We start from the raw sequence: 26,032 nt of genomic DNA on the forward strand, positions 1-26,032 counted from the left end.
AGACTCAGTGAAATTAATCATTTGTGATGTTAAAACTTAGCAAACAAAGGGGAACTTTTCTGTCAATTTCTGAACCTGAAGTAGGAGATAATATAATGTAAGCTTATCAGATTAAATCTAGACTTACCAGATTTGGCACCATTTTTTATTTGGCAACATTATTGCCATAGTTTTAGCCGCATTTGCTAAATTAATATGTACCTTCCGTTATTACATTTAAACCACTCTAAACCAACTTTAAAAAAAAAAACTTTAATACTATTAAATCTCTCAAACAAAAAATCTCATAAAACTTATCAGATTGTTGGTCAAACATTTGAAAAACCAGAATCTTTCACAAACACCAATATAAGGGGTGCTGGTTTTTGCTTTAACCTTTAACTGAGAAAATCTGATACTTTTTTAACAGCAACAATTTTCAAAACCAAATGTTTATAAATAAGATATCTATTTTAAATTATTCCTCCTTAACTAAAAACATATTTGGAAGTTAATGCAACAATAATAACAATTGAATTAAAAAAGAATTATGCAACAACACATGATTATATTACGTTAATAAAGGTACAATTGTTTATTAATGTACACAATAATATATATATATATATATATATATATATATATATATATATTAGGGTGGGTCGAATTTTTTTATTTTTCCTGTACATGAATAAAAAGTTGTCTTGGCATCAATACAGTATGAAAATAATATTTAAAGATTTTTTATGAAACGTTTAGGGGTCCCAACTTTTGATTAAAGCCTTACCTTATTTGATGTATTTTAACCATTTCCTTGGTACAGTCTAAATACGTACCAACTATAAATCATGGACTAAAATGCGTTGGCAAATGGTTTAGCACCTAACTACAAGTGCTAAAAAAGAAATGGAATAAATTTTATAACGTTATTTACATGTGACGTCACCAACATTAGCAACAAACCATGTGCTGGATTTTTTAGAAACAAGCAAAATATCTAATATATTATTTTGTAATTTTATTTTCTTCTTTGCAATAATAGATCTATAGTAAAATTCAAGTAGGCTAATATAGATGTATACTACAGTAGGCTATAGTTTAGACTGTAGAAAGATCACTTCGTTTAACATGTAGGCCTATTTATGAGAGGGCTAAACATATTATAGTCTGTATAAATATTGGAATATTTATTGATTTAATTCTTATGAAAAATTGTTTTAACAGCTTTTATTTATTGTAACCATAACTTGTTGTAGTTTTTTTTATTATTTTAGACAAATATATTAAATATCCATATTTATGTGTACACGAAGTGCAACTAAACATCCATTGTTTGGACAGTTAGTTGATCTTCCTGAAAATCAAATCCCATCATATGAAGACGTTATTAAGGCGTTCTATTATAATCAGAAAACAGTATTAGAAATTAGCTTGCAAGAAAGATATTCAATTTTAGCAGACAGAGTGAAATGTATTTATTCAAAAGCAAGTATTCCCACAATAGAAGTGAATAGCACAATCATTAGGGTTAGAAGACTTATGGATAAAGTACATACACTTGAAAAATATTCAGATGCAAAAAGAACATCAGACACGTTCACTGAAAAGTTGAATTCTTTTCAGCAGTTATTTGACATTTGTACCTGCAAATGCTTTGATTCGGGCATTAGAGATAGGAACTTATGCACGTGCCCACTGCCAAATAAAATTCCATTGATAGAGTGGGATTTCTGGGTTGACCAGAAAACTGTTAGAAATATGATAATTGGTGGAGTAGACAAAGAAACGACAGCAACACTGGAAAAGAGACAAAAACGCAAGTTTATGAAATTAGTGTGTGATGAAGCACAGTCAAAAGAGGTTGAATATGAAACTGAGGAAGATATTGATGAGGATGAGCGTAACACATCTGAAAGTAATTATACATCAGAGGAAGAGACAGTATCAGTGCAGAACAGAAACAAGTACAAGGAATTATGTAAAGCAGTTGATCGATGCAAAATTAGCAACAGAGATACATGTCTTATTGTTAATGCTGTTTTAAAAGACCTCAGTATGTTGTCTTCAGCAACAATTCTTGATCCTTCAAAGCTACGTCGACAAAGGAATTTCTGGAGAGATACTCTGGTTGAAGAACATATGCAGAGCAATAAGGAATTGTGCTGTATAGGCTTTGATGGAAAACAAGACGTTACATTAGTTGAGAGTTTTGGTTGTAGAAGAAGTAAAAAAGAAGAACACTATAGTATTGTCTCGTATCCAGGAAACATATACATCGATCATGTAGTTCCTGAAAGTAGTAAAGCTGCTGATATAACAAAGGAGTTAATGTCAGTTATTATAGAGACAAACTCCGTAGAAAGCATTCAAGGTGTTGTGTGTGATGGCACAAATAATAATACAGGTAAAAGCAACGGAATCATAAGAAAATTGGAGGAGAACTTAGGTAGACCATTACAGTGGTTGGTATGCCTTCTACACTGTAACGAGCTGCCATTTAGAAGGTTTTTGGCAGGCGTGGATTTTGCTCGAACTACAGGACCTTCCACATCGACAGGTACAATTAGCTCAGCTCTAGAATATGATCCGAATGAATTGCCTGTCGTTAATTATTTGCCCATTACTGGTAAGGTGACTGATTGTGATGAAGCTGTCAAGAAGGATCTTAGCACAGACCAACTGTACTTTTTAAAAGCATGTCTAGCAGTACAGCGTGGACGTCAGGCTTCTACAGACATTGATTTCCTCGAGAAGAGTTTACCTGGAAATATAAGTCATGCTCGGTGGTTGACGAAAGCCAACAGGATTTTGCGTCTCTACATGTCTAGAGAGGTGGCATCTCAACCTCTCAGAAGAGTAACGCATTTCATTTTGAACTTTTACGGACCCTCTTGGTTCAAAATCAAATCAAATTCTTCTTGCCAAAATGGTGCTAACAACTTCTTTTACTTAGTTCAGTTGTTTCAGGAACTTGATGCATTAGATCAGGCTGTGGTTCGTCCTGTTCTCGAAAATAACTGCTACTTTGCACATGCTGAAAACATTCTGTTAGCTGCAGTTAGTGATAGTGATATGGAAGTCCGTCGTTTTTCAGTAGAACAAATAATAAGAGCAAGAGAGAAGCAGACTAATAGTAACATACCGGTTCGCGTCTTTGATAAGAAGGATATAACATTAAATTTGGCTGCGACATCGTTCATTAACATGATTGACTGGGACCAGAGTAATGTTACATCTCCTCTGATGCTATCACACCTTTCAAATGATCAACTTACTTACACACATCCAATACTACTGCCCGATGTTCCATGTCATTCACAGGCAGTAGAGAGAACAATTAAAGACGTTAGCGCTGCGAGCTGTAAAGTTTATGGGAGAAAGTCCCGTCATGGCATGGTGTTACAGAGTAAGAAATCCAGATTAGAGATACCAAAAATAGACAGCAAGAAAGATTTTGTTAACAGTTAGGTTAAACAACTTTGTATTGTTGCTGTTTAACATTGATTCGTTACAGTTTACATTATTTTTAATTTGTAATACATTGCAATACATTACACTAACATTGGGTATTTATGTAGTCTTTCTAGTCAGAGTTGGGACCTGTAGACACTGTCCATAAAATAAAAAGTGAGGTTTTTTCAAATGAGTACATCAAAAAGCAACTTTTTAGACATGTACAGGATCTCCAACTTAATATTTTTTACATTTCGACCCACCTTAATATATATATATATATATGTATGTATGTATGTATGTATATATATACATATACATATATATACATACATTTTCATAGTATCGTGAAACCAAGTATCAATACAAAAGCAAACAAAACTCTTATACTCAAAAGAGAAAGCCCTTGTTTGCTGTAAACAATAAACAAACAAAGACGTACTTGAAAGAAATGGTGAGTTTACTGTACTTAAGAGATTACGCGAAATAAATATTGCGTTTGAGATTGTTTCACAACACAATGTAGTTAAGGTCAAAAGTTTAGTTGTTGATGGAGTATTTATATTTTTTTATATATCTTATATATTTCTTCACGATGTGATATTAAGAGCTTTTAGCATGAGAATCTAAATACACACTTAAGCGCGAAGAAAAAAATGGCTTTTGAAAAAATTAAATCGAAGATTAGAAGTCCAAGTTATTTGAGGAGATTTTTGAATCAAAAAGCGTTTGACGATTTAACCACTCGTATTTCAAATCCTAAACATCGATCGTTTTTTGGTCGTCATATTAAAAAACCGACGCAAGTGCCTGCTGCCATTAGTGAAAAGTGTTATTTTATGAACTTAGAAAAATTTAAAAGTTGCTTGAAAAATTTCAATGCGCAATCAAGTGTCCATGGCCAGTATTGGCAATGTGTTGGTCACGTAAACATCAGCATGAAATTTTGTTCTCGATGCTTAAACAAATCTAAAGATGCTTCTCAAAAGAGCGAATTGTATTTTATCAATAAATTTGAAAATGTTCAATTTAGAACAGCTTTGTGTTATAGTTGTATTTCTTCACTTATTTATCATACTAGCATGGAATCTTAATGCCAGTGAAAAGAGAGACATGAACACAACATTACCGTCTTTACGTCAATCCTGTTATTATTTATCATAGTTAGTATCACTCATGTCTAATTTGTCCTATTATGTAAATTGTTAACTTTTACCAGGCTATATCTATAGATTAATTTGAATTCATTAATAAGTAATGTAAAAGTTACATTTTATAACTTATTTTGTATTTATATTTATATAATTATATTTTAAGGAGAACTTTTACTGTCTGAAGATTATTGCTTTTATTTAAATTATTGTCGTTGTTATTGTTGTATAAAGACTTAAATTACTCTTCCGTCGAAAAAAATTTTAAAGTGAGGGGAAGGGGGAAGGAGGGGGAAGGAGGGGGAAGGAGGGGGAAGGAGGGGGAAGGAGGGGGAAGGAGGGGGAAGGAGGGGGAAGGAGGGGAAGGAAGCATAATAACAGTAACTATTGGTGAGCAATATTTATGGAAACCAACCATCCGGATATTTTCTGGAGAGTCCAGAAATTGGATACTTGTCCTAAAACTAGGAAAATTGTCTAGAACTTGTCCTGGAATCAATAGAATGTCTGGAAAAATAAAAAAAATTTTAAATAATAACATAAAACTTGCCGTTTATCTATATTTTTTTCTAACATTTCCGCCTTCTATCACTATTTTGACTATATTCACAATTAGTAATCAACATGTCATGAAATTTAATTTATTTTGATCATAAATAATAAACGGTTTCCTGCTGTCTTTCTTAAATACACCACTCCCCAGCATAATATATGTAGCTCTGCTATGTAACTAGGAGTTTTGGGCACATTTTTGATTACATGCTTTATAGACAAAAATTTTAAATTTTAAAATAATTTAAAAAATCAAATCATTTACTTTTGCTTCGAAATGGCGCATTACGAATGTGGTAATAATAAAATTGTAAATTTGTAAGTTTTACTTTCGATCAAATAACTGTATTTTGAAACAAAATATTTAGAATTTAGAATAAAAAAAAAAGAATGAGAAAAAATGAAAACTTTGCCACTTTTTAAAACTTTATTTCTAATTCTTTTATATTTACTTCGCAGGACACTAAGGCACTTGGTGTAAAAAATCTGATCCAACTTACTGATACTGGAAAACGGTTCCGATCCGTGAGTTACACTGTCAGCAAAAGTAAGCGACGCGTGGAAGTTCATTAATGTAAAGTCAAATTAAATGCTTGAAATAACTCTTTAGAAAAAATGTTTTAACAATTGCCATTAACATTTTTAAAATAACAAGGAAAACCTTTTTTAGTGCGGGAGATATTTTTTTATTTTTGTGTTTTGTGGTTGTGAGCCTTATTTTACATATAACATTTAAAAAAAAAAAAAATGCTAGTTAAAATGAGATAAATGTTTTTGTTTTCTTGCTGCGATTAAATAAAACTTAGAAATGAAAACGTTTTTCTGTTTGTGGCTAGCGCACTTGGGTGTTTTTTAAAACAAATATTCAATTTTACATATAAAAAGTTATTCTGGGTGAGCGCAAAATCTTAGGTGCAGAGCAAAAAAAAAGAGGAGTAGGGGAGGGGGTGGGGAGAAAAACTGGATTTAATGCATAATACATATATATGCTCAGCAGTCTATAACTTATTGGCAAATTACGTCGTATGTCTTAATTGAAGTATGATGATATAATTTTAACTGAGCAGCAAAAATTACTTCGCCACGAAGGCTGAGTAATTTTTGCTGCTCAGTTAAAAGTAGTTGCGAAAATTGATGTCTATAAGAGTTTGCCATTCCTTAAAAATTTGCGCACATTCAAGAGACTAACGTCATATTATTAAAGGAGGTAAATAACGAAGGTTTTATTTTTTTTCATTTTTGAACAACAGTCTTGAAAATTTTTATACTTTGAAGCATAATTTTTGAACATTATCCTTTGTAGCATATTTTGATATAATGCTAATCTAAAAACAAATTTAAAACTAAACAATAGTTTAAATACAAGTGACGCATAATCTGACCTAGAATGAAGATTATTTAAAACCCAAATCTATTTTACTCGGTACGTAATTGATTTTAACAGGTAGCCATATTCAAACATAAATTCAAACCGATAAAATCAAATGTTTATTTGTTTTGGATAAAAGTTTTAACCTAATAATATAATAAATAAGATATTTAAAGGAATTTCTTCAGGTTTGAAAACATATGTAGTAACTGGGAGCCAAACCTGGTGAAATTTTATGGATAGTTAAGCAATCTTTTTCTTCAAGCCATATTTTTATAATATTATTTAGCTGAAAGTACAACTTTAATATTTGTATATTTATATTATTTAAATGTTGTTTACTTAGAAAATGCACAGAAAATTATTTTTAATATTGTCAAAAATCAAATTTGTCAAAAATCAAAGAAGAGAGATTGGAATTTTTAAATAACTAAAAAATGTAAAAAAAAACTCCAATACTGATTAAATACTTTATTAATTTGAAGTCTTCTGAGATTTAAAATTTATTACCACCGTATCATCCTAGTGGTTTATTAGAACAATGTTAAATAGCCACGGTGGTGACTTAATGTTAAATAGCCACGGTGATGACTTAATGTTAAATAGCCACGGTGGTGACTTAATGTTAAATAGCCACGGTGGTGACTTAATCGATAGTGATGTAATTATGCTAGGCGGAAACATTTGCGTAAAGTTGAAGAAGAAATTGACGTTGTTTCCTTGTATCTTTTAACTAGAAATCTTATAAATAAAGTTTGAACGATTTATTTATGACGGGATTTAAGGTATTTGTGTGAAGTAACAATTGCAACTTAGTGTTTGTGGCGAGATAATGACGAAACTAACTGGACATGATGGAGTCGTCTTTAAAATTTTTGGACACCTTCAAAAAATACGGTGATACGTCTGATTTCGCAACTTGGTTGCTGTGAAACAAGGTAATTGTGAAGATGGAAAACGTCGAGTTGACAGTGCTTTGTCCTGTCTTGTCGCAAAGTAATGTTTACGTAGTCTACGATGGCTTGGGAGTGAAAGAAAAAGATGCAAAGAAAATTGATCATATCTTGTTGTAAACTTTGGATGCTTTCGTAGAATGAGTTGTTCACGAAGCGGAAGATGAGAGGTGAGGAACAAATAGACGTCTTTTTGGTGGATCCGAAACTCTTGACATGTCTTGCGAGGTTGCTAGACGAGGCAGTGCGACTGGAATTTATAGTTGGATTGCCAGAAACAGTTTCTTCGAGAATTAGAGCCGCGAACGAGATAATTGGCTTGATGTTGCCAAAAGTAAGGACCGCTGTAAATCGAGCGAACCGCTTTGAATTGAGCGAACTGCTTTGAAACCGTGTGAATTAGTTGAATATCACCACTACCACCACCAGCCGGAACGTTATGAGAACGAGGTCACCTGAGTCCTTAGTATGCTATAGTTGAGGGTTAATCACGTCAGGAAGAACTCCGCAGTCTCTAAGAAGACTACCCGTAGCTTAACTACAACCGCACACCGGCAAGTGATTCATAATTCGTGAGCCACTTGCCAGTGTGCGGTTGATAGCGCGTTGTTTACAGTATTATTAAGCGGAAGGTAGTTTCTTTGACAAGTGGGTGAGATGATGAGGCCCATGATATGGGCCTTAACTTTATAAAGCTGAAATTGCTGCACTATTCGTGCTATGATGGCCTTTTTTTGAAGATATGGGAAAATTGAAGATGATAGGCTAAAAAAATTAACCTCGTTAAGTAGTGTTGCAAATAACCGTTAAACATCAGCTATACCGTCTGGCTCTAATCATCAGGTTTGATTTGGAGTACTGCAGAGCTGTCCTCACCTAGAATTGCCAACAACTTTTTAATGAGATTTCTTTTCATTTGATTGAATTAGTGTCACAGGAAGATGATATAAATGTGCTCTAATTTTTTACAGTATCCAATTGCGTCCCTGCACATGTTACATTTAATTCCAAATAATATAAAAAAAGTTCGTAAAACCGTCGAAACTTAAAATGAAAAAATATTGATGATAAAATGCTTAAAAATGCTTAAAAATGCATATATTTTGCAAAATTGTAGATACTAAAATACTTATTATACGCACTAAGAGATTCTGATTATGATTCTGACTTTCCTCTTCAAAAACCCGGCTAAATCAGAGCCTGGATTGACATTTTTATGATGCTGAAAACGCGCTTTGTTGTTGAAAAATTAAATATTTATTTACCGTACCAATTTAATGGATAAAAAGTTAAATGTCTTTAGATATCCATAATGTTGGTTCCTATTTATTATACAGTAACTATAGTATTATAGAACATACTTAACAATATATTTAAAAAAAAAAAAAACCATACTTATATTGTTAAATTTTTTTTTATATGTTAAAAGTTGCCGGAGCTTACAGATTTTGATAAGTTATGTTAAGTTAATGGTAATTTTTAATTAAATATATTCTTATCTTTAGACATTTAATGAAATAAAATTTTTTTTAATGTATTGCCATATATATATATGATGCTGTTGGCACTAGCTACACTGATAAAAAAAAGATGCTGGCGCTCTTGTTAGCATTTTTTGGTGGAGTAGCCCTTGTTCTTATTGTAGAAATATTTATTGTGTATAGATGGTTTCGAGCGCAACCTAATGAAGATCCGAAGCTTGTTACTAAACAAAAACCAGTTTCTAACCCAAAGGTAATTTTAGGCTATAGTTATTAGATATACAGGCATAGAAAGTATATATTAGCATAAGTAATATTTGATGGTCACTGTGTAAAAATGCAGAAAAGATAAATTTTCTCCCTATTACTTTATGCTGTTGCAGGAACTATGATTTTTTTTAAAGCTAATGAAAGTTATCTAAATATTTTAAGATTTTTTTTAAATTTTAGCATGTACTTGAAAGTTGAAGCAAATTTCAGTCAATTATTAGGCATTATTGGAATTTCATTAACAGACTTTTCATCACTGAAATACCCCTTTGAAAATGAGGCAATTATGTAAAAACTTATAACTTTTTTTGTCCGAGAAATCAACTTTATTTACAAAACAAAGTAAAAATTCTAGAAAAAGAGGACAAAAAATGTTCTAAATTTAATAATGCAAAAAAACTGCTCTGTTTGCTAATGCCAAAGAAGGATAATTTGCTAACTCTAATATATCATAAAACTTTGGTCACAAGAGTAAGATGTGGATCCGTTCTAAATTTAAATATCAGCCTAACTGTTCTTCCTCTAATAACATAAAAGATATTTGTAAGAAGAGAAGCCAGAAGGTTTTTAAAAGAAAGTTTTTAAGGGAAATGCATTTAACTTAATAACTTAGATTGAAATATCTTGGATGTGGTTGGGTGAAGTTTTCTTTTAAAATGTGCACAAAGCCCATTCTTATAACAACATTTACATTTGTGTTATTGAAAAATAACTGCATGTAAAGAAACAATCCTAGTATATCAAAGTAATACTTCAATTGTTAATTAGACTAAGCATTTTCCAGTTGCAAAAATCTTTTTGAGATATTTTTATAGTTTTTTTTTTTTTTTTTTTTTATTAGACCTAATGCTGTAAAACTTAGATGATTAATCCTATCCAGAGATTTACTATGTTAAACAATATTGTGTTTTTTAAAAACTGAAAACTACTTTTATATTCTTTAATAGAACAACTAATACAAGTTAGATTTGTTTAGCTCTGTCCATCTTGCTCTTAAAAAAAACATCAATTTTGACTGTCTTAGTAATATATTTTATTGCCTTGTTTATATATGAATACCAAGGAAATTTAAAACAAAGTTCGGGTAAAATAGTAAGTTTGGTTCTTTTGGTGGTAAAATCTTGATGTTTAATGTGGTTAGTTTAGATCAGTAAAATGGTAAAAGCTGGCTCTCTCTTTTGTTAAAGTACTGACTCATAAGTACACTCTTGAAAATTCAAGGAACTTCATTGTTATTAATAGTTATTTAGATTGAACAATGTAAAAAAAAAAAAAAAAAGCATATAAAATTACTTTTTTAATGAAAGATGCTCAATATTTATTTCTTTAAACTCTTTTGGTATGGGTATATTTTGCAATATTTCAAAAATATACCCATACCACACTTCCCCTGGAAGCTAATAATAGAATATTTAGAAATTTTATTTATAGTTTAAATAATAAAAATTCAATTTTTTTCATTGGAATGATAATTTATCTAGCACTCTCCTAAACAGAAGGGCACCTTGCACTCTGGACACCAAGCTGTTACAGCTGTGTGCTTTTGTTCATGAAGTTGCATGTTTGCACTCTCTGCTGTACACCAGTTGGTGGTAAATAAGGAGAATGTCTAGCCATGAAATTCTTGGAGGCTAATCTATCAGATTTTTTGCTACTTTGTCTTCCAGTTCATACTGCTGTCAGTACTCCTTAGCGACGAATCAACTGTCAAATAATATTTTGTACAAATCTTTCAGTACTATTGTATTGTTACCAGTTTTCACTAAATATAATTTGTAACAATTTAGTAAAGTTAAATCCATTATATGGAAAAGGAATTTCTTATACCATTTGATAGATTTTCTTACAGATTCAATAATAGTTATCTGCCATCTGCTTTATCTATCATCCGCATATTTTGTTTGTAATTGATAACACAGTCTGGTTTTACTACTGTTTCTCCTCGATTATTTTATGTAGAACTTAATTTTCCCTGGTAAATTGTTGATAACATAAAAGGTCATGTTTGTCTTTTCACCGCATTGCTAACATGTTGTTGCTTGTTTTCAGATTGCAAGTTCCATGTGGCACTTTTTGTGGAAACTTTGGAAAGTATTTTTGATTTCTCTTGACTGTACCACACAAGCCATTGTTTTTCTCTTGCAAATAGTTAGCTAAGTTTCAACTTGAGTACCAATTGTCTGTATATAATGTGTACATTATTTTCATATTTTGCAATCAAATGATTTTTTAACACTACCACTAAAACCTAATAAGTTAACATGCAATATATTTGTGGTGGCACCTGTATACACTAATAAATCTAATACCATTCCTGTTTCACAATCACATAACTTTCCAATTTGGTGTCTTAAAGGAATATATTGTTTGAAGCCAAGTGTGCCTTTGAATAATAGTAACGATTCATCATTAACTAATTTTTGAAAATGATAGACAAATGTTAAAAATTTTGTTTAAGATTCTCAAGCACATATCTAATATTCCTCAATTTATCATTTTATACTGGGTTTGAATTGTCCATGAAGTTTAAGTATCAAAAAATTGGACCAGTATTCATTTGTCACATGTTTATTTAAATGAGGAATTAGCAAAGAAAATATCCAATTCACTATTTGGTTGTATCAATCCATTTATTTGATTTTTTACTTTTATCAGACATACAATAAATATTTGGTTCATTTATGATAAATTGCATAATGTCTTGGTCAAAAAAACTTTATAAAATAATCACACTCTTCAGTGCTATTCAGTTACATCATATAAGGGTGACATGCCTGATCTTGCATTATCAAAATTGTATGTTGTGGGTGTAAAATTGTTCACATTTTACCAAGGAACACTAGATACAACTGTTTCTTCATAATTGTCACTGCTACTATCACTATAATCACTACTCTCTACTTCACTAAAAGTTCTTCCTCGTCACTCTCTGAACTATCAAAGAGCGGGTGTTTTTTTTTAAATTTAAAATTTATATATATCTTCTAAAAGTTAATATATATATATATATATATATATATATATATATATATATATATATATATATATATATATATATATATATATATATATATATATATATATATATATATGTAACAACAATAAGAATGACTTCAAAGAAGATAGAAAACAGAATGAGTAGTAAAAAAAGAAAATGATAAATCAAACTTTACAAACAAATGTCAATGAGGATTATTCGGATATTAAAAAAGGTAAATTTACCAGAATGCTTATTGATGCTACCCACCTGTTGCAGGAGTTACTCAAAAATGCTTTTCGATGTATCCTGTCCTTAAAGGTTAATGTATTGTAAAGTATATTAGAAGAAATAAATATTGATTAAAAAGTCATGAATAAATCACAAAGCTACAAATTGATTTTAGTAAAAAGCATGTTAAAACTTCATAAGTTTTAAATTAATATAATAATTAATATAATAAAACCATAGAGCATTAGAATTGTTTAAATCTATCAATTATTGTTTTAAATTTCATTTTGAATATATATTTAAATAAATTTTTGTAATCACTGTTAGACTTTCTGTAACAGTACCTATATCTTTTTTTCAGATTATAGCTGACTTTTGCAGGATAGAAGAAGCAACAGAAAGTGAATCATGCATGTTTCTCAATCTGATATTTCAGTTTCTCTGGAAAGAATGGAGAGACTCTCCAAAAACAAGAAATTTTTTTATTTGCAAAATGAATACAGAGTTCAAAGAAATGTTACTAAACAAAGCTGCAGGAAAACTGATTGAGCAGATTTCTGTTTGTGATTACTATCTGGGAGATTCATTACCTATTTTTAAAAGTAAGGAATGTAGAGCGTAAATTCTTTAGGTATTATAACTTTTTTTTGCATAACTAATCAGATACACATAACTTGTAACATACTTGGAGATGTAATTACATACAAATGATTCATTAATCTATTCAGAATATTAAAATGACTGTTCAGGATATTAAAATGAATTTATAATGGCAATAACCATTTTAATATCCTGGATTTGAATAATTGCCATTCTAAATTCAAATAGTTTCATTAATAAAGCATTACTTTAATTCAAATTCAAAAAATTCATGACAATCATCATGTTTGTGATGATGATTGTTATTCTATTATTTACTTAATAGTAAATACAATGGTTAAAAACATTAATAATATTTATTATTGAATAATACTATTGAATATTGTAAAAAGATTATTTCTTATGATGTATATTTCAAGTTAGTCATTTAAACTTGGAAAATTTGTTCTTGTAATTTACTAAAACACAGGGCTGATTCAATAATCTTCTTATTTTCCTGAAGAAGTGCTCTTTTACTTTACACTCTTTTTGTTCTTCTTTTTGTTGTTACTGTTGTCATTCAGGAAAAATGTGATGATTGATTAACAAGTTAGCATAAGTTACTAAAATTAATTAGCATAAATTAATAAAAGTATTTAAATGCCATGAAAATTGAGGTTTAATTAACAGTTGTGAGAAATCTTATTTGGTTCTTGTGTGCATGTAATGTTTGTGCATGTGCACATGTATAGTTTAATAATGTTTACATTTAGATGCAACAGTGATGAAAGTTGATACATGCAATCCATCCCAAGTACCAAAAGAGATTGACATTGCTGTAGATATTGAGTATTCTGGAGGTTTTATAATTTCCTTAGATGTTGGTTTGATATTCGGAAAATCAGCACATTTTACTGTGGAGTTAGGCTCATTACAAGGAAGACTGCGATTGCAGCTCACAAGAAATCCATGCACTCATTGGTCATTCAGTTTCTATGAAGTAATCTACTTCTATAAACTTTAAGTGTTTGCATATTTTGATATGCTGTAACAATTTTTAAATGTTAAGTACTTTCTCAAGCTGACCTGGTGTGCTCAGCATAGAATAGACTTGATAAAGCACTCAAGCATGCAGCAGAATTTGTACATTGGTTTATGAAACAGAGTTTGTTTACAAACACTTTTATGCCATTAAATTATTAGGTTTTAAAATTTTAAAAGAATTTCTGCCAATTTCTTTTTTTTTTTTTTTTTTCTTTCTCCTAATTTTTTTTTAGTTAAAGTTTCCACTTTTTAACACATTAAAAAATTCCCAAAAAGCATGTTATGAATTTTGTTGTAAAATGATAGTTTAATGAAAAATGTTTTTTCTCAGGATCCTGTAATGGAGTTGAAAGTTGAATCAAACTTTGAAGGAAAAAACTTGCCCAAATTAACAACATTTATCAGCAACCAAATACGAAGATCAATTAAAAAGAAGCATACACTTCCCAATTACAAAGTTCGCTATAAACCTTTTTTTATACAGGAAAAGCCACAAGATGGAAAAAATGAGGTTTGCTGTTATCATTTTAAATTAACATTTATTTTGTACTTGCATTATTTTACTTCCAATAAATTTGATTGAAATAAGAATTTCCTTAAAAAGTTAACAATCGTTTCATTTTAAAAAAAAAAAAAAAGCAACAACAATAAATTAAAACTACCAATTAAATTCAATTCTTCAGCAAGAAAAGTTTTGAAAAGTTAGTATAAATTGGCTTTTTATTTGTTAGATATTTTACCATAACAGTTTAATAACAGTTGGAAGACTTGATGTTGAAATTGTTGAGTGTACAAGGCTACCACCATTGCCCAAAGGTTCTCATATTTATTGCACTTTATCATTGGATTCACTTCCTTGGAAAGAAGATATGCCCCTTAGAAGATCTTTATGGCCAGTGCATGAGGTTTATGCATTCTTCATAAATGTTTTGCTTGTTTTAACTTATGTTACTGAAAGATATTTACTTTGTTAAGTTAACGCTAAAAATTGATAGCTAAGCTTTTGAGAGAATTTGCTGAACACAATGTCTTGCTATTTTTCTAGATTATTCCTTTTTTAAATTATTTCTATCATAGCTAGTGAAATTTTGCAATTTTATAAAATTAATAATTTATAAAATGATCATAAATAATGTTCGAAAAATTATAACAAATAAAAGAAAGAAAAAAAAACCTTTTTAAAAAATGTTAAAATTTCTTATTACTATAAAATCTTTATTACTTAAAATTCTCTTTAATATGTTTATCTATTTTAACAGAAGTAATTGTCTAAAATCTATACTACAATAGCAAAAAAAATAAAGAGCATTAACTTGGATCTTGGTCTAGTCAGCGCAAATTTTTTATTTGGATAAATATCTTGGTTTTTAAGTTGCATTTTAAAAGATGCTTAGCTATCATTGAGATTGACTGAACCTATCTTTTTGTTTCTTAAAAATGCTTTACATTACCCATGTCAATTGTTATCTGCTTCGTGTGGTTTCTCTGTTATGAAATTTACCCAAGTATAGTTGTTGTTTGGCTAAGCAATTAACAATGTTGTTTAATTTTATTGGATTCAGATACCTAATAACTTGTAAATATCAAACCAATAATTTTGGAGTTGTGCTGATTTCAAGTTAACCATATACTTTTTGTTTTAGATATCTAGCTTTTAATTAAATTATAATCTAAATTTTAAATATCTAAGTTTGAATAAAAATTGTTTTTTATAAGACAGTACAAATTCAAAGTTGTAAATGTTTGATGTTGCTAAAGTTTTTCATGTTGTGGCTTCATTACTTATACTTTTTTCAGGGTGGCTTTTTATCTAATGTTTTCTTTTTTTTTTTTATGTTTTTCATCATAGTATTCCTGATAGATTTTTTTAAGTTTGATAAAATAAATTTTTTTCTTTTCTTTTAGGTTTTAATATGCAGAGCACCTTCTGGTGTAATTGGTATCAGTTTTTTTCAAGAGATTGAAACTGTGGATGATGAAAAACTTGAAAGTGTTTTGATCAAAACAGTTAGTCCGAACTCACCAGCTAGTCATGTAGATGTACAAATAGGGGACATTTTAATAAGTGTAAACAATGTAGATGTTGTCACAATGAAACAAGCAGTGAGGCTCATAAAAAATGCTGGAAATAAGTAATGTGAATTGTGTGAAACTTTGCAATCTTAACACCACTATGTTTTATTAATCTTAGGAAAAAAAACAAAAACCATAAACATTTTGAATGTTATAATGCCACAATGTTTATTTTTAGATTTACTTTGAAACTCCAACGTCCTCCCATTAAAAAACAGCCTGATCCTTTGGCTAACCAAGTCAAATCTCAAAACCCAGATGATAATAGTAGCGTACAAGCTAAAGTTAGGGAAGGTTTTGATTTCAACAGTATTTTGCTTCATGATGAAGACAGTGAAACTGAAGAATTTGTTAATATTGTTGTTCATGAAATAGAAAGAGAAATGTTGAGTGATGAGGCAACAAAAAAGTTCATAAATGAAGTCAAACTTTTAAGACGTATTTCAACAGAAAAGAAAGAATATTTTAATGGTGAAAACAAAGTGGATCCTTTAACAGATAAAACTAATTCAGTTCCCAAAAACTCAGAGAAAAACAATTCTGTGTCTACTTCTGGATCAAGTGAACGACAGTCATTAGGTAAAAAAAAGAGGCGACTTACTTTCCCAAACAATTTGAAGAAAAAAAATTTTAAGTTAGATCCAGTTATAGAGTCAGATAATTTTGAAACACCCGAGCATTTATCAGCTAGCATAGAATCTGTAACTGTAAATAAAAGGGAGGTTGATGAGGTTTCTGCAACAAAATCAGATCCTGTGTTTGATAAATTTTGTGAAGTAGGTATCAATAAAATAGAGACTGGAAGTTTATGCTCAAAAGATTGGGATGATATCACTCAACAAAGTACTAATGTAAATATTGATAGTGAATTAACTCAAGTTGAAGAAGATAAGGAACCAACTGGCCAAAGAACAAGTATAGCCAGTGCAAATCAGGTTTTATTTTTAAAATTTAAATGGGTGTATTTGGAAATTATCTTTTTTTTTTCTTTGCCTGCATAAAAACAACAGAAATAAATACTTTAATCCAAATAAATTTTAAAAAAACTTTCATTTTATATTTAAGTTTGTCTTATCAAGTTTAAATTTATGTTTATATTTAAGTTTCTTAAGTAGTTGATTTTCAATGTTGCCTTAAGTAGTTGATTTTCAATGTTGCCTTAAGTAGTTGATTTTCAATGTTGCCTTAAGTAGTTGATTTTCAATGTTGCCTTAAGTAGTTGATTATCAATGTTGCCTTAAGTAGTTGATTTTCAATGTTGCCTTAAGTAGTTGATTTTCAATGTTGCCTTAAGTAGTTGATTTTCAATGCCTGAAACTAATCAAGAAACAGTGTGAAATTTTGAAAACCTATAATACAAATGCTCTCTCATTCAGACAATTTTGTTGAAAACTTATAACTTTAAAAAAAGAGTCTCCAAGCATTTAATATATAACTTAAATCAATGGCTAGAAAAAATAGTTGAACTCAATAAAATTATCCTACTGCATTATAAATTTGTGATAACATGTCTTAGTACACTGCTATTAAAAAAAGTTAAAAACTTAACTGTTTATTATAAGAAACTCAACATTATTTCATTTTTGAATAGAAGGAAAAGAAGCTTTCCATAGAGTAGGTATTTCACATTGATGGTGAATTGTTCAGCTTGTGCTTCAAGCTGTGATTTAGATCTTTTTTTCTCTAAGAATGGTGTAATAATATTTTAAAATTTGGATTTTTATATTCTAGGGAGTGTGTACTTTTACTTTATGTAGGTGGCTTTCAGGGGTCAGCTCGACTAAGGTTTTCAGGGGTCAGTTTGACTAAGAATTTTGCTATTTTTGACAACAATGAGTATCTGTTGAAAACTTTCCCTTGTTCCATTCTGAAATGGGCTTAAAGTAAATTATTGTATAATTATTTTTGCTAAAAACTCCTGCAGGACTGCTGATTCGAGTACAATTGTTTATTTCAGTATGCAAAAAAAAAAAAATCCTAAATCCTTTGAATGTAGAAATCCAACACAAAACAATGAGGGAAATCAACTTTTAAAAGTTTGGGTGAATTACTTAACACAATACTCATAAAACTTCCCAAAAGAATTATTGAATTAAAAAGTTTGTCAAATTAGAAGCAGATTTATAGTGACACATTTAAACTGTAACGTTAATAACAATACTTGACGAATTAAAATGTTTTCATAAATTTTGCCTAGGTTTTTAGCTCACACCTATAATTATATAGTTGTTGAAAAAAAAAAAATTAAATGTATAATTTGTTGTAGGAACCTGTTTGGAACGAAATTTTTACATTTGATGTCGAGAGAGAACATAAGTTTCTAAATATTTGTGTATGGGGCAAATGTGAAGACACGTTCGAGAAGGATTTGCTATTAGGATACGTAAGTGCTTCACTTTTATTTCTGTGTGTGTGCATTCTTGTATGTACTTTTGAGTGTACTTCTTGGTTATCTTGTGTAGTTATTTTGTTATTTACTATTCATTTATCAGGTCTCGATCCCATTAATGGATTTGTCGTTAGAATGCTTATCAACTAACTCCAGAAAAAGTATTCAGACGTTTCTACTTGCAGTTACAGAGAGTCGCTCAGCCATAAGGTTGCTTTTTATTTGTTTTATTAATATTAATTTTAGTAAAAAGACTTCATTACATTACTAGTTGCATTTATAATTTCATCTCAACTAAATTTTACAAGAAAATCTGACTTCTAATTCAATACTAAAAAAAAAAAAAAATAGAAAAATAGAGATTTTGCGAATTACTTTTAGTCGTGGATATCTTCGTGTCATGATGCCTGGTTTAAGTCTCAATCAATGTAACGGCGATATAACTTTAGCATATAAGTATGTTTCTGCGATACCAGAAGATGACTTGCTCAGCGAAGAAGCCAAACTAGTTGAGGAGCAAAATAAAAAGGTTTTTGATAATCCGTTCTGTAATCAATAAACATAAAGGAATATTTTTTTCGAAATTTGTTATGAGTTCCTAAGGAAAATTGTAATTCATCATTTTAAGAGTATATTTTTTAGATGGGTTATCAGTTCTCGAAAGTTGATGATAGAGATTCTGCTGACATTATGTGAGATTTTTTTAAAAATTATTTTCTTCAAGAAATAACCTATAGGTTTACCTGCAGCTATCATGTAGGCTTTTAGGTTTTTGGTAATCTCTTTAGATGTAACTAATTTAAGGATCAGCGTTTGGGTTTTCGGTTTTTAATGATTGATAACGAATAATTACCAACTTCTAAATCGAATTTTCTAAAATTTATAAAAAGTGTAAATCTTTAAGCATTCAAAACAGCAAATTTTTGGGTGTGACAGATTTTATTTGCACTTAAATTTGTTATATAAAACTTGTTGTAAAAATAAGTTTAACTGTTTGAATCGAATAGCAATTCTGAACATGCGTCTTGAAGATTTGAAACAACATGAAGTATGCGTCATCGCCATTTTGTTCTGGAATTTTATAGCTTTGTATGCCTAAATATAAGAAATTATTTTAAATTCGATGTATTTTGAATGAATGATCTAGAAATTTGTACTTTATTCGTTAAAAACTCCTCTAATCATATGGTTAATCTCCTTTCATATTGCTAATCTTATTTGACATTGTAATCTCCTTTCATAACCTTATTTGATATGGATGATTTTTTCTTATATGGTAATCTCTATCACTGCGGTAATGTCTTGCATCTTACTGTCTTTCAGTGAGGTATAAGACATTTGTAAGGTAAACATAACGTTCGATGAAGAACCTAGTCTTTTTTTTTTTCATGCAGACCAAAAGAGCACAACTTTATCGGAACAGAGTTTTACTTTCCTACTCGTTGCGAGTATTGTCAAAGAAAGGTCAGTTTTTTTCTTCCTTGTTGGACAGAAAAGTTTAATAACATTTTAAAAGTTATACGAAAATAATTTAAAATGGTATTTCTAGGTTTGGCGTAAAGTAGCTTTCCAATGTCGAGTTTGTGCAATGGTTTGTCACAAAAGGTGTCTACAAAAAGCTCAAAATTATACGTACTGCACCAGGTGAACACTTATAATGCCGATCCTTTTAAATAAAATTTTTTCTCTTTTTTTGGCATATTTGTAATTTTTGCTGATTTGTACTTATTTTAATTAGTTATGGAGTTCGAGCAAAGCCTCCGGTCTGGCAAAAAAACGATCTGCCTGTTGCAGGTGAAGTTCAGGATGGTCCCCTAATTGATCAATCAGCTAATAATATTACCACTAGTTCACCACCTTCGAAGTTCCCATATCCTTCATCAAAAGATTCTTGGAGTATTCCCGAACAATATGATCTTCATCCTGGCCATAATGTACTTAGACGAAGAAAAAGACCATCAAATAATGAAGATACAATAAGTTGCCCAGATACCAGTGCTCCTCAGGTATGCCAGAACTATTTGCTACATACACTGATACTTGTATAGCTTACGTGTAACTGTATATACTGAATTTGTGTGATCATAAAATCACTATGTAAGATTATCACTATCTTTTATATATGATTTAAGTTTTAGTTATGTTTTTTTGTGTACGTAAAAATACCATAGAACAATAATTGTTGTTACATAGGATTCAGAAGCAGTTTATCAAGATATTGATCAGAACTTGGACGATTCCATCTCAAGAGCTAAGGTGACTGCCAAAGAGGTAACGGTGTCTTTCTATTGTCTGTTAGTTTTTCTATGGATATAAAAATATGCGATGAATTTGTGTATACAGTGTTTAGTTTTGTGTCGTGTTTAACAGGCAGGGCGGGAACTTTGCGCTAGTCTTGACGAAAAGGATAGAGAATTTTTTCTTCAGAAAAAGGTAAATTTAAGATGCTATCATTAAAAACTATTACGAATCGATGAAACGAAGTGGTGGTGTAAAGCCACTATTAGTAGTAAACTTTATAATTTTTTTTGAAGCTAGAGGAATTTCAAAAAGTAATAACGGCCGAGCGCTTCGATCAGGAAAATCTAAAAGAAACTCTCAATAGTGCAGCACACAGTAAGATGAAAGAAAATGCTGTTGAAAAATTAGTACGTTGAATTTACACTAAAATAATGGTAAAATACAAGAATTTAGACACGTTGAACTAATAGATGGTTACATATTTAATTCTTTAGCGGAAATCAGAAGACAGAGTTCAAGGTCTGTCGCTCTTGATGATTCAATATGAAACAGCGCTCAACGAATGCTTTGTTAAATCTCAACCTCAACAGTGCGATCTTTGATGACAAATGTTTTTATAAGCGTTAATGAAAAGCATTAATTAGGAATAAAGAAACACGGGAGAAAATAATAAACCTCGTTAATGTTCATTCTCTGGTCATTTCGCTGGTTGCCTCTTATAGTTCGGAAACAACGTGAAATTGATTTAAAATATTCTTTGTAATATGATGTTTAATACCGTGATGATACTCAGTGCGTTCACTAAGTTTTTGATCAAAAGCGAAGAATTTAATTGGGAAAGTGTTTAAGTAATATTTATTATACGAAACTAAATATTTTTAAGCTTAATACTAAATATGGTAATGAAATTTTTTAGAAAATGTTTATTTTTAGATTCGTGTAACAACCCCTTTTTTTATATAATATGCAGTATCTTGGAAGTAATTTGAAATCATATTTAGTCTATTTCTGTATATATATATATATATATATATATATATATATATATATATATATATATAGAGCTCGGAAAAAAGTGCTGCAAAGAAACGAGTAAACAAAATTGTGATATAATTTATGCTGCATTGATAATGTTTAGGAGAGTTGGTTGATAGCTCTGATTCTGGAAATCACCAGTGTGGAAATTTATAAGCACATAGGTTAAATAACTGACTTTATGTTAGCGATTATTTGTTCTACATACGAGAAAAACAAAGTACCGTGGTATGACCTAACAAAGTCCTATGCTTTAAGAAAGTCCTCATTTAAGAAATGACAAATTTCGTATATATTAAAAAAACATTTGCGGAAAATAACTTTGTTGTTTTAACTAGATATTGTGAGGAGGGAAAATGATAAAATTGAAAAACATTATCTTTAAGTTTTACCCGACTCAAGCTAATAACATTGGAAGGAAGAAAAGAGTGAGTCAACCAAGAAAAGACGTACATACAGAGACTTATTCATCATGTCGTATAAATAAAACACGAGAAAACTAATGAAGCAAAAATAAAAAATAACCATTAAGAAAAGACGTACATACAGAGACTCATTCATCATGTCATATAAATAAAACACGAGAAAACTAATGAAGCAAAAAATAAAAAAAATAACCATTAAGAAAAGACGTACATACAGAGACCTATTTACCTGTCAAGTAAACTAATGAACTATAAAAGCTCAAAAAAAAAAGAAAGAATCTGGCAGAGAGAGTGTGTGTTTTTTATGGGAAGACAGTTTTTAAAGAGAGCTTTTATTGGGAGAGTTAAGAGAAGAAGAATTAGAGTTTTTAAGTGAAGTCTTTGGGAGAAGAGAAAGAGTTTTTGAAGAAGAGATTTAAAAGAGAATTTTAAGAGAAAGAGTTTTAAGAGATTTAAAAGAGGAATTTATGAGAAAAAGAGTTTTGAAGATTTAATAAGAAATTTATGAAAAGAATTTATGGAAAATTTAACAAGAAACTTATGAGAAGAATTAAAGGAGAATTTAAAAGAGAACTTTATGAGGAAAGTTGGTAAGAAAATATTTGAGTAACTTTCAATATGCGTTATTATGAGAATTAATGTATTGTTATATGTACAAGTTAATATTAAGAGAACATATATATTGATGAGAAATATTTGAGAATATTTATTAAGAAAAACAAGTAAGAGAAGAAGAACCAGTAGTAAGTACTTTTGTTTGCATTAAGATTATTAATATTATTGTTGTTATTACTATATGCGTAAAATATTGTTATTAAAAAGTATGATGCTCTAACCGCACACCTTACTATAGCCGCGCCGTAATATATTACCTGAGGGACCGAACATAGAAAACATTTAATAAAACCCCCCAACCTTGTTTCCAACCTCCATATACCTTCTCACAACCCAAACCTAGCCCTTTCCTAACCAAATACTCCCCAGACCATCAACCTAGCTCCCAACCTCCATATACCTAATCCAACAATAACACTAAACCCAAACTTCCCCTTCCCCTTCCCATTCCCCTTCGCCTTTACTGCAAAAGAAGAAAACATAATATAACAACAAAATAATTAAAAAAAAAAAAAAAAACCCACTGTCCTCACACTGGAGTTATCCTACCGAGATTTATGTATTCACTCATTTCTTCATAAATCAGTGAACTTTAATTATTAATCATTTTCGAAAAAGTAAAAGTGAATTAACATTTTTAATAAACATTTAAAAAACAGTTTTATCAACATCAAAAATGGCAAGTCATTCAGGTTCACCTCATAACAACAATAACCCTAACATTATACCACTATTTTACTCAAAAACACCATCTGCACCCAACTGTATCACACCCGACATTGAAGTTTTACCAATAGATAACTTTGATCGAGACTCTCTAGGACACGAGGAAAATGATAGGCGAGATGAGTATATTGATAAAATTATAAGTGAAAAGAAGATAGAAAAGGTTGTCAGAAAACTATTAAATTCCACGGCAAAACAAGAAGCCGAAGTTTCTTTGGTTAGACAAAAAGATGAGAGAAACACTCTTAATTGGTTAGAAAAGATTACAACCTCATTAAGACCAACAATCGATAAATCTAGTTTACCACAATTTAACGGAGGACCGGATGATGATGTTAAAGAATTTTTCCTTCAATTTAAGAGAACTGCCACATTTAACAAATGGGACAATAATGAACAACTTTGCGCCTTTCCACTTTGCTTAAATAAATCTGCTTCGATATTTTATGAATCCCTTCCAAACAAAATAAGACAAGATTTACAGCTAGTTCAACAAGCTTTTCAGAATGAGTATGAACCACCAGAACGTATTTGGATTAAGAAAACCCAGCTGTATGGACTAAAAGAAGGAGAAAAAGGGCTTGAGCATTTTATAGCAAGTTTAGAGAAGCTATCGCAAGAATTAAAAGTTTCGGAAGAAACTAAAAGAGATCTTTTTATTCAAGGAGTTAATCCTAATTTAAAGAGAAAACTTCTCTTAAGCCAACCAGAGACATATACACAAGCAGTCAGAATTGCTAGAGTGAATAATTCGGTTAACATTGATGATGACGCTCGCATAGTTGAAACAGTGATAAAGACCATGACAAAGTTACAAAACCAGTCGACTAAGCATAACACTGTATCTTTTGCCGATAGCGACACACCACCTGTGGCTGCGTATAGTGCAACACCTGCAAATTTAGCTAATCCAGAAAATGCGACTAGAGAAGTAGCTAGGCTCAAAGAAGAGATCAGAAAGCTAAAAGTTGGACTAAGGAGACAAACGAATAGTAACTTTGGCAAAAGTCAAGATTTTAACCCAGCTACAGTAAATCAACCAACCTGCTTTATATGCAATAAAACGGGACATTTGGCAAGACAATGCAGACAAGAATATCAAGATCCCAGGATTCCACAAAGTAACAATTCGCAGTATCTGTACAGGAAAAACGTTACGCAACAACCGCAATGGAGAAACAATAGAAACTGGACTCCACGAAATTTTGATAACCAGAACAGAAACATGGGCAATAAATACATTCAACCCGATTCGAGTAACCGAAATTGGAGATCCATTACCTCAAATAACCCACAACAAACTTATAAGGATAATTACGTAAAATCAAAGCCACAAAATAACAAGTGGAATAACTTTCAAAATACACGAGCAGGTATCTATGAAAGTCAAAGAAATGATACGTCAATTCGTATACTAGGCGTAGATAGTATTGCTCAATATCAGGAGAATTATTTCGAAAATGATGACGACATAACCATGGAGTATGATGATACAGAAGATTACCATAAAAATGACTGTTACGATTACGGGTAAAACTTAAAGATAATGTTTTTCAATTTTATCATTTTCCCTCCTCACAATATCTAGTTAGATAAAATAACTAAATTTTTTTCTCTAAATGTTTATTTTATTTATACGAAATTTGACATTTCTCACTTGTAAAAAATGACCAAAAACTACTTTGAGCTGACCCGAGAAAACTGCTTTGACAGGGTGAAACTATAATGTTTCCTGACTCCAAAAATGTAAAATTTGAAATCTAACTATTTCGTCCGAGAAAATAATTTCGATTTTTAGATTTTAGTGCTTTGCACAATAGGGCGAAATGACAGCTTTTCAAATTTTGCATTTTTACAGCATTCAAAAACTCTTCAAAATAAGCATTTATTACTCCAAAACATAACTGTCTAAAATTCACTTGAATAATAGTTTATTCTGACACAACTGATATAGTTTTTCATTAACAAGATGGAAATAATAAACACTTTCTTAAATAATTCTTTTAGTTATTCTAAGCCAAAACACAAAAACAACCTCTTGATTCTAAACACATAAAGAGCAAATGGTACATAAAATAAATTCTTCTCAATATTTTATTCTTCACAAATGCTTGCTGTTGTAGTCCACAACACATGAAAGAAGCCTCTTTGCATACTCAGGATGATTGCGGTCTCTTTTGTATCTCTGCCAATGTGAGCTGAAATTATGATGCATTGATTCTGTTGCCTGCTCACTAAAGATCCCCAAGGGAGCCCTTTTGATCTCAATGAATTGCTTCTCATGGAAGAAAACAGCATGAACTTTTGGAGTCACACTGATGTTCATGATTGCCAAATATGAGTCTCTGAAGCGATCAATTTTTTCAGAAAAGTCATCCTCCAGAACAATACCAAAACATGCTGTCACCACAGACTTAAACTTTCGAAGGGCATCAATGATTCCAAAGACTTGAAAAGCAGATTCAGTCTCTGCAATTCTTTGAAGGAGG

General features: G+C 30.4%; 2 protein-coding genes across 3 annotated transcripts in view; one reads left to right on the top strand and one right to left on the bottom strand.

Moving 5' to 3' along the window:
• The window catches only part of LOC149891668 (E3 SUMO-protein ligase ZBED1-like), a 588,790-nt gene that overhangs the window by 510,814 nt on the left and 51,944 nt on the right, over positions 1-26,032 (bottom strand). The gene's annotated exons all lie outside the window — the stretch shown is intronic.
• On the top strand, positions 8,665-21,726 carry LOC145183292 (PDZ domain-containing protein 8-like). 2 transcript variants are annotated; one of them, XM_090078167.1, is made up of 19 exons: positions 8,665-8,929; positions 9,122-9,191; positions 12,778-13,018; positions 13,769-13,995; positions 14,371-14,550; positions 14,771-14,944; positions 15,945-16,171; positions 16,291-17,047; positions 18,379-18,495; positions 18,605-18,711; positions 18,883-19,030; positions 19,144-19,193; positions 19,896-19,965; positions 20,051-20,145; positions 20,240-20,507; positions 20,695-20,772; positions 20,872-20,934; positions 21,036-21,149; positions 21,237-21,726. In XM_090078167.1, the coding sequence occupies exons 3-19, from the start codon at positions 12,829-12,831 to the stop codon at positions 21,342-21,344; spliced, it is 2,973 nt and encodes a 990-aa protein (XP_089934293.1). In that variant the 5' UTR covers positions 8,665-8,929; positions 9,122-9,191; positions 12,778-12,828; the 3' UTR covers positions 21,345-21,726. The 2 variants fall into 2 exon arrangements, with proteins under 2 accessions (XP_089934293.1, XP_089934292.1); XM_090078166.1 differs by lacking the exon at positions 8,665-8,929 and having other exon boundaries at positions 8,958-9,191.

The sequence above is a fragment of the Hydra viridissima genome, unplaced genomic scaffold (assembly GCF_058129835.1).
Source record: "Hydra viridissima isolate aposymbiotic clone 2 unplaced genomic scaffold, HvirCarnegie_v1 scaffold_2, whole genome shotgun sequence".
Classification (NCBI taxonomy): domain Eukaryota; kingdom Metazoa; phylum Cnidaria; class Hydrozoa; order Anthoathecata; family Hydridae; genus Hydra; species Hydra viridissima.